The sequence below is a fragment of the Labrus mixtus genome, chromosome 10 (assembly GCF_963584025.1).
Source record: "Labrus mixtus chromosome 10, fLabMix1.1, whole genome shotgun sequence".
Classification (NCBI taxonomy): Eukaryota; Metazoa; Chordata; class Actinopteri; order Labriformes; family Labridae; genus Labrus; species Labrus mixtus.
The window spans coordinates 27,572,477-27,585,768 of record NC_083621.1 but is presented as its reverse complement, the minus strand read 5'-3'; the positions used below and the strand labels follow the sequence as shown (position 1 = coordinate 27,585,768).

At 40.6% G+C, this 13,292-nt stretch overlaps 1 protein-coding gene across 3 annotated transcripts in view; it reads left to right on the top strand.

Moving 5' to 3' along the window:
- Positions 1-13,292, top strand: part of cyfip2 (cytoplasmic FMR1 interacting protein 2) — a 29,937-nt gene that overhangs the window by 793 nt on the left and 15,852 nt on the right. For all 3 annotated transcript variants that reach the window (XM_061048964.1, XM_061048962.1, XM_061048963.1), the window contains exons 2-7: positions 7,048-7,197; positions 7,311-7,400; positions 8,528-8,605; positions 10,714-10,815; positions 10,995-11,176; positions 11,273-11,369. In XM_061048964.1, coding sequence (XP_060904947.1) covers positions 7,081-7,197; positions 7,311-7,400; positions 8,528-8,605; positions 10,714-10,815; positions 10,995-11,176; positions 11,273-11,369 — 666 coding nt within the window. In that variant the 5' untranslated portion in view covers positions 7,048-7,080. The remainder of the gene's footprint in view (positions 1-7,047; positions 7,198-7,310; positions 7,401-8,527; positions 8,606-10,713; positions 10,816-10,994; positions 11,177-11,272; positions 11,370-13,292) is intronic.

Genomic DNA, 13,292 nt, shown 5'->3' with positions numbered 1-13,292 from the left:
TATCGCCGCTTTGACCCATCCGGCCAGCAGGGCACTTGCATGTTAAATGAGAGCAGCCGATTGTGCACAGCTCCATGCAACGTTTCTGCACAGCTGCAGGCGGACCCGGCTCGTTACTGATGAGCTTCAAATGACAGGTTCACCCACTTCCGTTTCACTCTCATGTCTCATGTCACAGCCTCTCCACTGGATCAGGAGCAATCCATCCACTTATTAAGAGTCGATGTATAAATACGCCGCTGTTGCAGACTCATTGAGTTGTAAATCTCTCTGCCAGCCCCTCACCATCAAGCAGCAGTGATGTAATGAGGAGGCTGTGGGTGCTTCTCTGATACTGACCCACACTCAAAAGAAAAAATCACCAACATATTTCTGTTCTATCATGTAGAGAGCGTTTATTATTCTATCCCTTAATCAAATGTTTGAATCTTAAAGTGCTGAACATTCAGCAGGCCTACATGATGTCACATTCCCTCACAGCCTCGGTTTGAGGAATGAAATCATTTAATTGTAACCTTCGAGAAAGGAAGAATCGATGAGAGCATCAGAGTAAGCATCCTTTAAAAAAAAAAAAAAAAACCCGGCACAGATATGTGATAGGTGTGTTATGTAAGAGATGTCTGTCATTGGCTGTGAGGGGAGCTCAGATGTAAAAATGATTTCTCTCACTGTTATTACTGTAATCATTTATCATTTAAGACTCATTTGTAGATCAGTCAGAAGTACGTAAAAAAAGAAAAAGAAATAGCTGTTACCCGCCCGGTATGATTATGTTTAGCATTAATTTAAAATCTTACATCAGTATGCCACACATTAACCCCTTCATGGTTCCTAAACGTAAAGAGTTCTCTCCCCTCTCTCTTAAAGTAGCCGTCTCTCTGGACCGCTGTTTTGGACAAAGCAGAAATATCAAGAGTTCATCTTGGACTGTGAGGATTACTGATGGACATTAGTTAGTTGTTTTACACATCAAATGAGTAAACCGTTACACCAGAGATAATTCACACTTCATGTTGATATAATGACAGCTGTGTCTCAGTTGGTAGAGTCGGTCGTTTCTCAACTGGAAGGTCGAGGGTTCGATCCCCAGCTCCTGCAGCAACATGTCCGACGTGTCCTTGGGGAAGACACTTAACCCTGAATTGCTCCCGCTGCTTTGTCGGCGGTGTATGAATGGGGTTAGTTACTTCTGACTACATAGATGTTTGCATCAGTGTGTGAATGTGTAGGTGTGACCTGCAGTGTAAAAGCACCTTGAGTAGTCAGAAGACTAGACTAGTCCATTTACCATATAACAACAATCAGGTAAGAAAGGGTGGTATCACCATGATTTGGCATTTGGTAACTATAGTCAGATCACATGACATTTATTAATATAGGCAGGTCTTCACAGCTGGTTGTAATATTGTTGTGGGTTTATTTCAGTTTAGAAAAGGAATGACAGAAAACACGTGCATGTGGACAAAAAACCCCAAACAGCCACAGAAAAGAGAAGTAGAGGTTAACAACGCAGACAAACTATATAAGCATACTTTTTAACACTTCTCACTTCCTTAAGTACTAAAATCTTTACAAAGAGAACATCCTGAAAGTGTCAAGGCAGGCGATGTTGGTGTCTATTTTGTTTACTATCCTCTACCTTTTTCAGGCGTGGTCACATGAGCCTGCTTCTGTATTTTTTGACCCCATTGTATATCCATGTGATGGTCATTGTTGTTTGTCTAAAAGGAGAGCATGACATCATGGGGCTCATGAGATGACAACAGTTTTGGGACACTCGCCTCTGAAATAACACAGCTAGCCTTTTTTAAATACCTCACCCAGCACAGTGTCCTACACATGGTAACACCGGGCGGGCCGCAGGGACGCTGCACGCTGACACGTTAAACCTCTAGTGTGTTTTATGGTCATGGGTATGTGCGTGTCTGAATGCTTAAAGATTCCCTTTCTTTGGCGCTGATCAGATCTCATCTCATGGAGGGGATGAATGTATCTTCCAAAGCTCGCCTTGGGGGGACATCCCATTGAGTAGTGCGGCCCTGGAGTTGACACACTTCTCTCACTCTCTGTTTCTTTCAGGCAACATGTATCACACAAAGCCCTAGCTGTAGTGGTATAGTGACTGTCTTTGATAAATGATGTATCATCTGTATCATTGCTTTTTTTACGTTATCTATCACTTTGCCTATTCTGTCTAATTCCCATATTTCTATCCAGCTGTAAGAACCTGACCGATACACGGGTTGACTGGCATGTTTTATATGCAAAATAGACTTCAGAAAACAATGCTTGATGTGATTGAGATACGCTCTGACTTAATAGTTCACTGTCGTCTCAGGACTGTCTGCAGCACATAGCAGAACATCACACCTGACCAGAATGTGATTTTCACATAATGTTACATATTCATCAGACTACTGAGTACCCAAATACATTCAAGTCTTTTATCATTCCAGCTCCACAATTCATGATATAGCCACCAAATTTATTAAAAAAGCCACCATCTGTGATGCCCCCCCCCCCCCCCCCCACCAGTTTTGTCAGGCTCTAGCTTAAAAAAACAATGATTAGATTTTACAATTTCAAGACACTGTCTCAAAACTATTAACTTCTCTGATCATCAGATCCTCAGTCAGTGGCTGACACCCAAAACAATTCAAAAACAGTTTGAGTATTTCAGATGCCTTTACAAGATTGTATCTATATGAAATGTGTTCTGGCTAAATCCATTACCAAATGTCCTGCTTGATTCAACATTTAACCTGTGAGCTGCATATCTACTAGGTTCGATTCGATTTCGATTCTTGTGGTCACGATTTGATTCAGAATACATTTTCGATGAAAATCCATTGATCCATGGATTCAAAGTCTATTTTTGAATGAGTACATACTTCAGGATCTACTCCAGTTATCTGTGAGACTGGCTGAATTTCTTCCTGCTCCATTTGGCATTCCACTGAGTTAAAAGAGCTAGCATTAGCACTTAGCAGGGAGTGACTGATTAACCAAAAAATAAATAAATCGATTTTTGGAAGTTATGAATCTATTTAAAATCTCAGAAGATAAGAATCTTGATTTTTACATGAATCATTTTTTTCCCACCCCTTATATCTACCTATCTACCATATCAGTAATCTTTGTTTCCCCTCTTAAATCTGTATCAAGAAAAGTCACAAAATAACAATATTGTCAAGGCTGTAGCTTGTATATTTTTTGTTTTTTATTTGATCCTTTTTCCTATCTATTCATTGGATCCTCATGGTAGGTCACGAGGTGCTCTGACCCTTCCATTTGATGTATAGCCCGACATCAGGGGATTTTGCTATGCCTCTATCATTGATGTTCATTGGGTTATTTTCCCAAGAGTCCCACTGCACTGTTGGGTTTGTTAAAAAAGAGTCCAAGTGTCACTTGGTCGTTCCGGTGTGAAACAGGCCTACGGCTCGGTTACCAAGTGTCCAGAGGGGAATGAAGAGGCCCTTTGCTTTGTAAAGATACACAGTGCACACACACACCAACACACACAAACACACACACACACCAACTGTTGAACAGAATCTGGTACAGGGTGGGAAAGTTTATTCAGCCGACCCGGGCTTCAGTCTGTGCCTGTATGCTGGAGCACAGATGGGAGTTAAGTAGCACTGAGCATGCTTGTCTGCCTGTCAGAAGCTCTTTAGTGAGCTGCATGTTTCCTTTTCTGAGCTGAACGGATAAAAATAATCAACCATGTCTTCCAGGAAGCACATAGATATGCGAATCAAGGATGTGTCGAACAGCTGTGGAAAGAAGAACACAGAAAACAACTGTCTTTTTTTAAACCTTAATATAACAAGATAACTTTAGCATATGGACGCAGAGAAATCAAATTTGCATGATTTTGTTTGTCTTTTCATTTACCGTACATATTTTGAATACAACAATCTTCAAACCTTGCCTCATAGAAAAATACTTTGGAATAAAAACAATTCCACCATCAATAATGCACGTTATTGCAGGAATTAATTGTCGACATCAAGTCACATAAGAATAAACTATTCCCATGATACATTTCCCTTCTCACAGTCTAGATATTAACGTCTTTTTCTGGTCCATTACACGAAGGTGTCATTCACTTCAGTTTCATTAGTAGTTTGATGACTCAGCCATTGGTCTGTTTTTGGCCTTGAGCCTGACGGCTTACCTCATTGCAGATATAACCTCAGTGTATGTGAACTCTGTCAGTTTGATGTGACAGGAAACTACACCTCCCTTCTTCCTCTCACTCTGTTTGTTCATGCTGGTGGTGTGCCTGCACATGTGTGCATCGACGATGTGTCTCAGTGAAATTGTCTGTCATGCACAGGAAGATTGCATTATAATGTTTCATGCACTTCTGCGGGCAAATATGACAGCTTATTTAAAGCATTGTAAAAACAGCTTCTTGTAATTATATTCACCTATCTGTTCATCAGATCCTCAGTCAGTGGCTGACATCCAAAACAAATAAAAAACAGTTTCACTATCAAAGATACCTTAATGAGATCTATCTTATGTATATGGAGTTTGTTATGGCAGAATCTATTACCAAACATCCTGCTTGATTCAACACTTAACCTGTGAGCTGCTACCTATGGCGGCAAAGAGAAGAAAGACAGACTTTGGTCATGCCTCTTTTCTCTTTGGTATTTGGCTCTGAGCTTAAGTTGTGCTCTTTTTGGCTGTGAAAATTAAGCTGATTATCAGCCCTGCCAGCCCCATCTGCCAGGTCAGACGTAAAACTCACATTTCTCAGAGGCACATGACGTACTGGTGGGCACATACACTCTGCTTTGGCTGGGCTGCTGTTTTGTTTATTGAGGGAGATGGCACCGCTAAAGGGGTCTATTCATATATCAGGATAGCAAAATAATTAGAATAGCAGTGAATTTGTATACATGGGGCAAGAGGTGCAAACCATAGACTGTATGAAACATGGACGTAGGAGCATTGACGTCACCCATTGGTTACTGAATAGGCGTTTTGAAGCCAAATGATGGGATGCTGTCTCAACCTAACTTTTGGTCGACATAGTAGCAGGCAAAGAGGTGATGCTGAAGCTCCTGGCAAACAGCTATAACACGTCTGCTTGCAGTGAGATCAGTCATGCCCTAATCTGTTATCCTTCTTTAATTAAAAACTGTTGAATTATAATTACTTTCACCACTGGACAGTGTTTGTCAATATGGACCAAAATATCTTTTTTTACCATGCTGTAAACATCTTTATTTGTCACAATGGGTATGATCGCATGGGGCTCCATGGGGCCCTTGGAGCCAGACTCAAGTGGACACTCAAGGAAGTGCAGTTTTTTGCACTTCCTCATTGGCTTGGTTGTCACTTGGTGTACTGCATACACATGACCTGGTTGTTCATATAATTGCCCTACATTGTTTAATAGAACATATCAGGGGAGCTTCTGTGAAAAACAACATATGACAGCGAGTCCAGTGCAAGAGAGCCAGTTATCAAATATCATTCACTGTCAGACAGTTCTCTGCCTCTCTCAAGAAAGTTAGATTTCCAGGTTTATGCATTTTTTATGCTTCAAAAGGCCTGGAGTCAAAGATAAAGGAAACAGTAAGAGGCCTCTGCCCATGACTTTCTCTGAGCAGTGACATTTATAGAGGCGGATAAGTATCAGGGTGAACCCGCCGCTCTGCAAAGACCACAAAGGGTCTTCTAAGAGGAAGTGGGGTTGTCGAGACATTCAAAAATTATATTTTGCATATTTTCTCTGAAGGAAAATCAAAAGTGTGACTCTAGTTAGTGTTTCTTTTTTCTAAAATTGTATCACTCACTCTTCTCTTTAATTTATTTGATTCATTTTGGATCCTCTTAACTTTTTCAGCCCATTATTCTTTGTCACATTACATTTAGCTAACTTAACCGACAGCTATAGCTATGAAGCTAACTATTCCAACCAGTTAACCATAACTTTAACAAACTGTTAATCTTAGACGTTGAAACATTGATAGGCCTACGCTACATTTAGCTAACTTAACCGGTAACTATAGCTATTAAGCTAACTATTTGAACCAGTTATCCAAACTGTTAAGCTTAGACTTTAAACCATTTATACGCTACATTTAGCATACTATATAGCTATTTATTTGACCCATTTGTCCTTTACTTTTAGCTGACTAATTGGCTACTTACCGTATTTGACGCTTTTAGCTAGCTTTTAAGCTAGTTTAAACTTTTATGCCGTATATCATTTCATTTGCAGAATATTTCATTTTTAAAATAATTTAATCAAATCAAGCTTTTTGTCCATCAACTCCAACTAGTCCTTCAACAAGTAACTATTAGCTAGACGTTTCAAAGTCTTTGCTAGCTTTCATTGAAGTGTAATGCATTCTTACATTCTTCATAACAACAGCAGTCCCTGACATGCTATGTGTGGATGTAATTCTTCAATAAAAACATTTATTTTTAAGTTTTATTGAAATGATAAGACATACGGTAAAATTCTAAATAATAGCCCAGGTTTCATTTTTGGGTACTTTAGTCGATTTACAGTAAATTACCCAGCAGGCATTTGGGACAGGAGAAGAGCCTAAGAGACGGGTCTCTAATTATCATATATTATATATTATATTCAAACAAAACTGATGCCCAGCAAAGATGGGAGAGACCATAAAACTGTAAATTTACACCAGAAAGAATATTTTACTGTGAACAAAATTAAATTATGGATAAACAAATTAAATCACAAATCTAATTTGATCTTTTTTTGAAAGTAGACCATCTACTGTATGTCAACCTGCATACTATTTCAATAAATAATGCATGGAGCCTCTAATCGAGACCTACCTTTATTTGTCACAATGTGAGGCAACACCAGGCTAGTAAAAAGGACTGGGCCTTCAATTGGAGTGGGCTTTTAATTGAAGTTTTTACGGTTACTAAAAATATGGTGTAAAAGTTTCACAGTGATTCTTCTGTGCATCTGAAGTTTCTGTAATGGCGTCTTCTTCTGAGCCCATTTCTTATGTCATCACGCTCTCTTTTCTTTACGTCTCTCAGACTGGGGTGTTGTGTGAGTGACGCCTTGTTACCATGACGACCCACGTTACCCTGGAGGATGCCCTGTCCAACGTGGACCTGCTGGAGGAGCTGCCCCTCCCAGACCAGCAGCCATGCATCGAGCCCCCACCCTCCTCCATCATGTACCAGGTACACACTCACACACACACACACACACACACACACACTGTCCCCTCCTGATTGTTTATTACTACAGACCCTTTTATTCTACCCCTTCCATTTCTTTCTCCCTCTCTCTGCAGGCTAATTTTGACACCAACTTTGAAGACAGGAATGCATTTGTGACCGGCATTGCACGCTATATAGAGCAGGCTACAGTCCACTCCAGCATGGTGAGAAATGTGCACCACTGTAAAACACACACAGACACACAGACACACACAGACACCAAGGCTTGCCATCATATTAGTTTTTACATCTGAGTGGCTGAATCAATTTTTTTGTTGTCCATCGTAAATAGTTGCTGTTCCCCTTTCAGTGAACACAAAGCCGACTGTGGGAAGCAGCCTCATGCCCTCAAAGAGAGCCTTGTTTAATTGTGAATTGATTATCATTTGGCTCTTTTGTTGGGATTTGGCTCGGCCCCCTGGGCGAGACACACAGACAACACTTACACACACTCATACAGACACATCCTTCACTCACACGCTGGTGATTCAGCCAGCAATGGACCAGTAAAACCTCTTTCCTCCGATGGTGAATGAATGGAGAGTGTGATCTGCCTGGCAAAGAGGGGAAGTAGTGCTGTATTTAACCCCATTAAAACAGGAAGTCCCATCGAGGTTGAAGCAGGTCTATTTGAGGATGCTCCTATCTTTGTCCAGCAGGATGGAGAAAACTGTCTCGTCCTTTTTTTTGAATGGAAGAAATGCTCCTTCCTTAATTATTCATCAAGCCTGATTCATCGGGGAATATTTGAGATGTCAACAAATATTTGTAGCTAAATGCCTTTTAAATTACCAATGGAACAAACATGTTAAAGGAGTAATAAGAAATGAGGTCATCAGATCATGGCTTTGTTAATTGAGAACATGCTGTATCTGTGCATTAAAAACTGATGCTTCTATAAGACGTACAAAACAAGCCAGACCATCAGCAAGAAGATTTATTATTTGAATGCAGTATGCAATTTTAATGTCTGTAACTGCTGTAAGCATCAGATGAGGGGATTACCAACATGCTCCTAAATCAGCCTTTATTTTCACATTTTCCATGGCAAAGATTCTTGATGAGTGATTTGTTTGACTGTTCACAGAAAGGTATAATCCGATTTGTTGCCAGAAAAAAACACAAATCTTAAACATTCCCAGAAGTAGACTAGCACAGAGATAAGGGATCCACTCAGTCCACAAGGGTTTGCACAAAATCGACACACACACCTAAAGGTCCCTCGCTGGAGCTTTGGGAATGAATAACGTCTTCGCTGTGTTCTGTGTTCTGTGTTTGTGTTTGTGTGCAGAATGAGATGCTGGAGGAAGGACACGAGTATGCCGTGATGCTCTACACCTGGAGAAGCTGCTCTCGAGCAATTCCCCAGGTAGGACACACTCAGTAACACACTTATACACACACACAGGTTTGGGCTTAATAGGACACCTTATTTCTCACTTTTTATTGCACCACATACAATTTTGTCTTTTCTCCCCCTGATCTGATCTTGTTGCAGCAGACTAAGAGCTTCTTTAAATAAAGCACCTTGGTGCTTTGGTGCTGTTTGCTCCAATTTAAAGTCGATTATACACATTTATTCAGCGCGAAAATAGACCCCCCCTTCTATGCTAAGAGTTTACAAACTCTTCCACTAATAGCCAAACACAGAAAGTGTGTTAATAATAGAGGGTTTCTTTACAGGGATCCTGGCAGAAACTACACGTTTGTGTGAATTGAAACACAGAATTGTCTGTAAATAATATTTCAACATATTATAATAATAATAATAAAGGGTTAAATCAGTCCAGGGCTATCGTGACACACTTTCCCAGATGCTTTTGAAAGGTGTCTGGGGTCATTTTTGCAGGTTTGGATTGGACAGAGAGTGTTATTTTATCTGGACAGCTCTTGCTCGGGCTGGCTCACCGGAGGAGGACGCTGAGTTAAAGAGGTTATAACTGGTATCACATCTGTTGAGTCTGGATTCACAGCAACTGTAAAAAGAGCTGCTTCCTCTCCGCCTGGCAGCTGGTGTATCAATTGCTCAGTATCGTCTGTAAATTGAACCATCAGTTCTCTCTCCCTGTGCACCATGCTGGGGAAGGAAAAACATGATGACTGCAGCAGAGCTTGTTGAAAAAGAAGTTTGTTTGGTCCTTTATCAAACCAGTCAGCATCCTCTAACGACCAAATAAGAAACACAGTTGTCAGTATTTAGCATCTATTGATCTCTTCATTGATCTCTACATTGATTGCTCATTAAATTTAAATCAGATATCAACCTGTTTTTGAAATGTATCGAGCCTTACTATATAGCTGCCTCCTCCCTCTCTAACTCACGTAGTCAACACCACACTGACATTCAAATCAATACTCAAGACTCACCTTTTCAAAGAAGCTTTCACTGTGTGATTGTGCTGCGTGTTCTTTTAATATGTAATAGTTGGTATGACCTGTGTGTAATGTTGCAATGTCTGAACAGGGTCTTTGAGTTCTTCAAAAGCGCTTTATAAATAAAATTTATTTTTACTATTATTATTATTATTACTTTTATTAAAGGAAGAATGTGCAACTTTTTGCTCCAGTAGATGTCGCCCTTGAGCACCAGCATGAAACCAAAACAAACTGCTGTTTGGTGACACCTCCTCTATTCTGAAGCCTCCTCTCTCCTCCAGCAGCACACCTCCAACCCCACTACACTCAGGTTCACACAAAGGAGTTATGAATCAGAACGCACCATGATTAAGCACCATTAAGCGCGAGCGGCGGACTAAGTTGTCAATTTTTCGAGCTGCAGTCGCCTGTGTCCTGAATTGTTGTGTTAGCATGCTAATGTTAGCACACTTTGGTTAACTCGTAGCTTCATATTGCACGCTTAAGTTACATCCAAATAATAATCAGTGAGTATGTTCTTCTTCTTTTCTTTAGTCCTTGACTGAAACAGCTTTATACTCAAGGCCGTCCCGTCCATGTAAACATGATGTGAACACAGCTCAGACAACAATACAGCTGGCGGGACTCGAGCTGAACGCTGATGAAGGCCTAGTGTTTAAACACATCCGTTGTTGGGTTGCTATTCTTACCCGCATAAAAGAAACTAAAAGGACATTTGCGTGCTGACTTTTCTGTCTCTTTCTGGGACTTGAGCTTCTCCCTCATTGTAGACAGTCATGACTCAGAGAGACATTTACAGAGAATATACTGGATATTCTGCTGTTTTTATGTGTAACATGTTGCAAATTCTTCCTTTAAATGTATCCCAACAGCTCTGCAGTGTCACTTGGGTGACTTCATTAGTGCACATAATGTTTACATTATTACACTGGTGCCGCTTATATAATGTGAAACAATCTAGAGAGAAAGAAAAACAAAACACCAAAAGCAAAAGTCACATCTTGAGCCATTATATTGTTGTATGCACCGGCTGAACTGAACACAGTGTAAACTGCTGTTTCTAAACCAAGTCGTGCGATGGCGCCCTCTTGTGTGTGCTAGGTGAAATGCAACGAGCAGCCCAACAGAGTGGAGATCTACGAGAAAACGGTGGAGGTGTTAGAGCCTGAAGTGACCAAGCTGATGAAGTTCATGTACTTCCAGGTAAGACTCACCTGCCCACCCGTGTTTTTTTTATTAATTGAGTTATGACACATGCTTATAACTATCATTGGATTCATATGATGGCATACATATCACCTGAGATTAGTTTTTAATGTCAAGTGGGATTTAAATATAAATTGATGTAATAAACATTTTGTGTCTTTTCTTTGTCTCCACAGCGGAAAGCCATTGAGCGTTTCTGCGGTGAGGTGAAGCGTCTGTGTCACGCTGAGAGGAGGAAGGACTTTGTGTCTGAGGCCTACCTGCTCACCCTGGGCAAATTTATCAACATGTTCGCAGTGCTGGACGAGCTGAAGAACATGAAGTGCAGCGTTAAGAATGATCACTCTGCCTACAAAAGGTGGTGACCCAAGACTAAAGAAGTAATGAGTGGAAACATTGAAGAGTACCTTAAATTAAAGCCGTTTAATATGTATCTCTCCTCCTCTGCCTCCAGGGCTGCCCAATTCTTGAGGAAGATGGCCGACCCTCAGTCCATCCAGGAGTCTCAGAACCTCTCGATGTTTTTAGCCAACCACAACAGGATCACTCAGGTTGGTATGCAGAGTCCAGACATCATTACAGGGTGTAATGTTGAAATGAGTGAGCCTGGTCAGGGGGTCGGCAACCTGCAGCTTCGGAGATGCATGGGGCTCTTTTGTCGCCCTCCAGTGGCTTCCTGTGGCATTGCAGATAAAGAAAACCTTTTTTACAAAATGTAAATGTAATTTATTGATGTTGTTTCAAAATATTTTACATTCTCTAACTGTGATAAATGTGCAGCCTTTTTTATTAAATTATTAGGCTACTTTTACAATTTTTAATTCTTTGACAACGTATCACATCCTGCCTCAGTGACGCTTACTGCAGAGTGTGACACTGCAAATGATCAGCCTGCTTGGGTTGAGAGAAAGGGAGCAGCTTCTGAACCGAGCAAAGGTAGCCTACTTTAGAGAAAGTGATTCAAGTTATGTGGTAGCTCAGTCCCCACTCTCTCCACACAGCATTTCCTGTTTCTCTTCAGCTGTCCTATCTAATAAAGGCAAAAAGGAACAAAAATTAACACAAAAAAAAAAAAAATTAGAGCATCGGACCTCAGACCACAAAAACCAAACGTAGATCCTGGCTGACTCAAGACAAAAAGACGAAGGTGATATAGGCGGTAGCTTCGGGGTACAGAACTGGAGGGTGCTGCTTTTAACCCTGAATGTTTTGAATGAGTCCCCCATATGTGATGTGAAATACAACCATACTGTCAGATTGTCAACATCCCTGCTCTGCTCCGCTCCCCTCCCATCTCCTGCTCCCGCTCTCTCTTAAGTCTTACAGCCACTCTCACTTCGCTCCGCCCGACCCTGGTAACAGCAGGTGAGATGACTCGGGTACAGGAGGAGCTCTAACTCCTAGTAAGAAGTTAGCCTCGGTAGTGACTTCTCATATAAAGATGTTTTATAATATGGACCACATTTCTCTTTATCCATCTGTTGTTTAATTAGCGAACCAGTGCACATACGATCCCACTGCATTCCTGTTTGTTATACATATAGACAGACAGGAAGCAGTGTGCGATGGAGGAAAAACCACTGCAGAGTTGCTGCATGTTATGTGGTAAAAGATATCAACCAAACCAGATTTACATCTATTAGTACAGTGAATGGATTTATAGGCTGCATTAACTTAATTGAAAGGCTCAAATATGTTTTGTGGCTCCAAACAGATTTTTCTTTGTGGAGGTGCATGAAAAAATGGCTCTTTGATAGAAAAGGTAGCAGACCCCTGGACCAGACAGAGAAGCCGATAAAAGAAGTCTTTTTATTGACTAGAATCTTTGTATGCCACACAACAGTTTCACAATTTCACAGTTCCAAATCGTTTCATGAAACGAAGCTGTAAATGTTTGTTTTCTGTTTAACACAGGATTACAGCCACCGTCTTACTGAACCCACAGGAAGTGACTTGCTGTACAAATAGAGCAGAATGACTCACGTTTATGCATGTACTGCTTTTAGGATGACATGTGACAAAGTGTGCAGTGGAATTAAAAAGTGGCAAAGTAGCACAATTTAACAATTAACTAAAAAAATGAACATCTGACCTGCTGAACAAACATGTTTGTAGCCTTCAAACTGAAGTTTTTTACTCTTTGTTGTCAGATGATAACTGCAGAGAAAGAAAGAAGAAAGAAGTAAAAGATTACAGTTTGTTTAAAATGTCAGTGAGCAAAGTCCAGTCACAGACACCGAGTCGGGTTGAATGTTTTCTTTTGGCTAAATTAAAAGATTGCATCTCTTAGGTTGCATGAAAAATTTTAATTACTGGAATTCCACTTAAAAGCATCAGAGATTTAAAAGTTAAAGGAGCAATATGTAACTCTGACACATAGATTTTAAAATCGGTACTGCAGTCCAAATTCAAATTATTAGAGAGTTGTCCCCCCCACCCCCTCCTCCCTAGAGCCAATGTGCACGCAGGTTGCC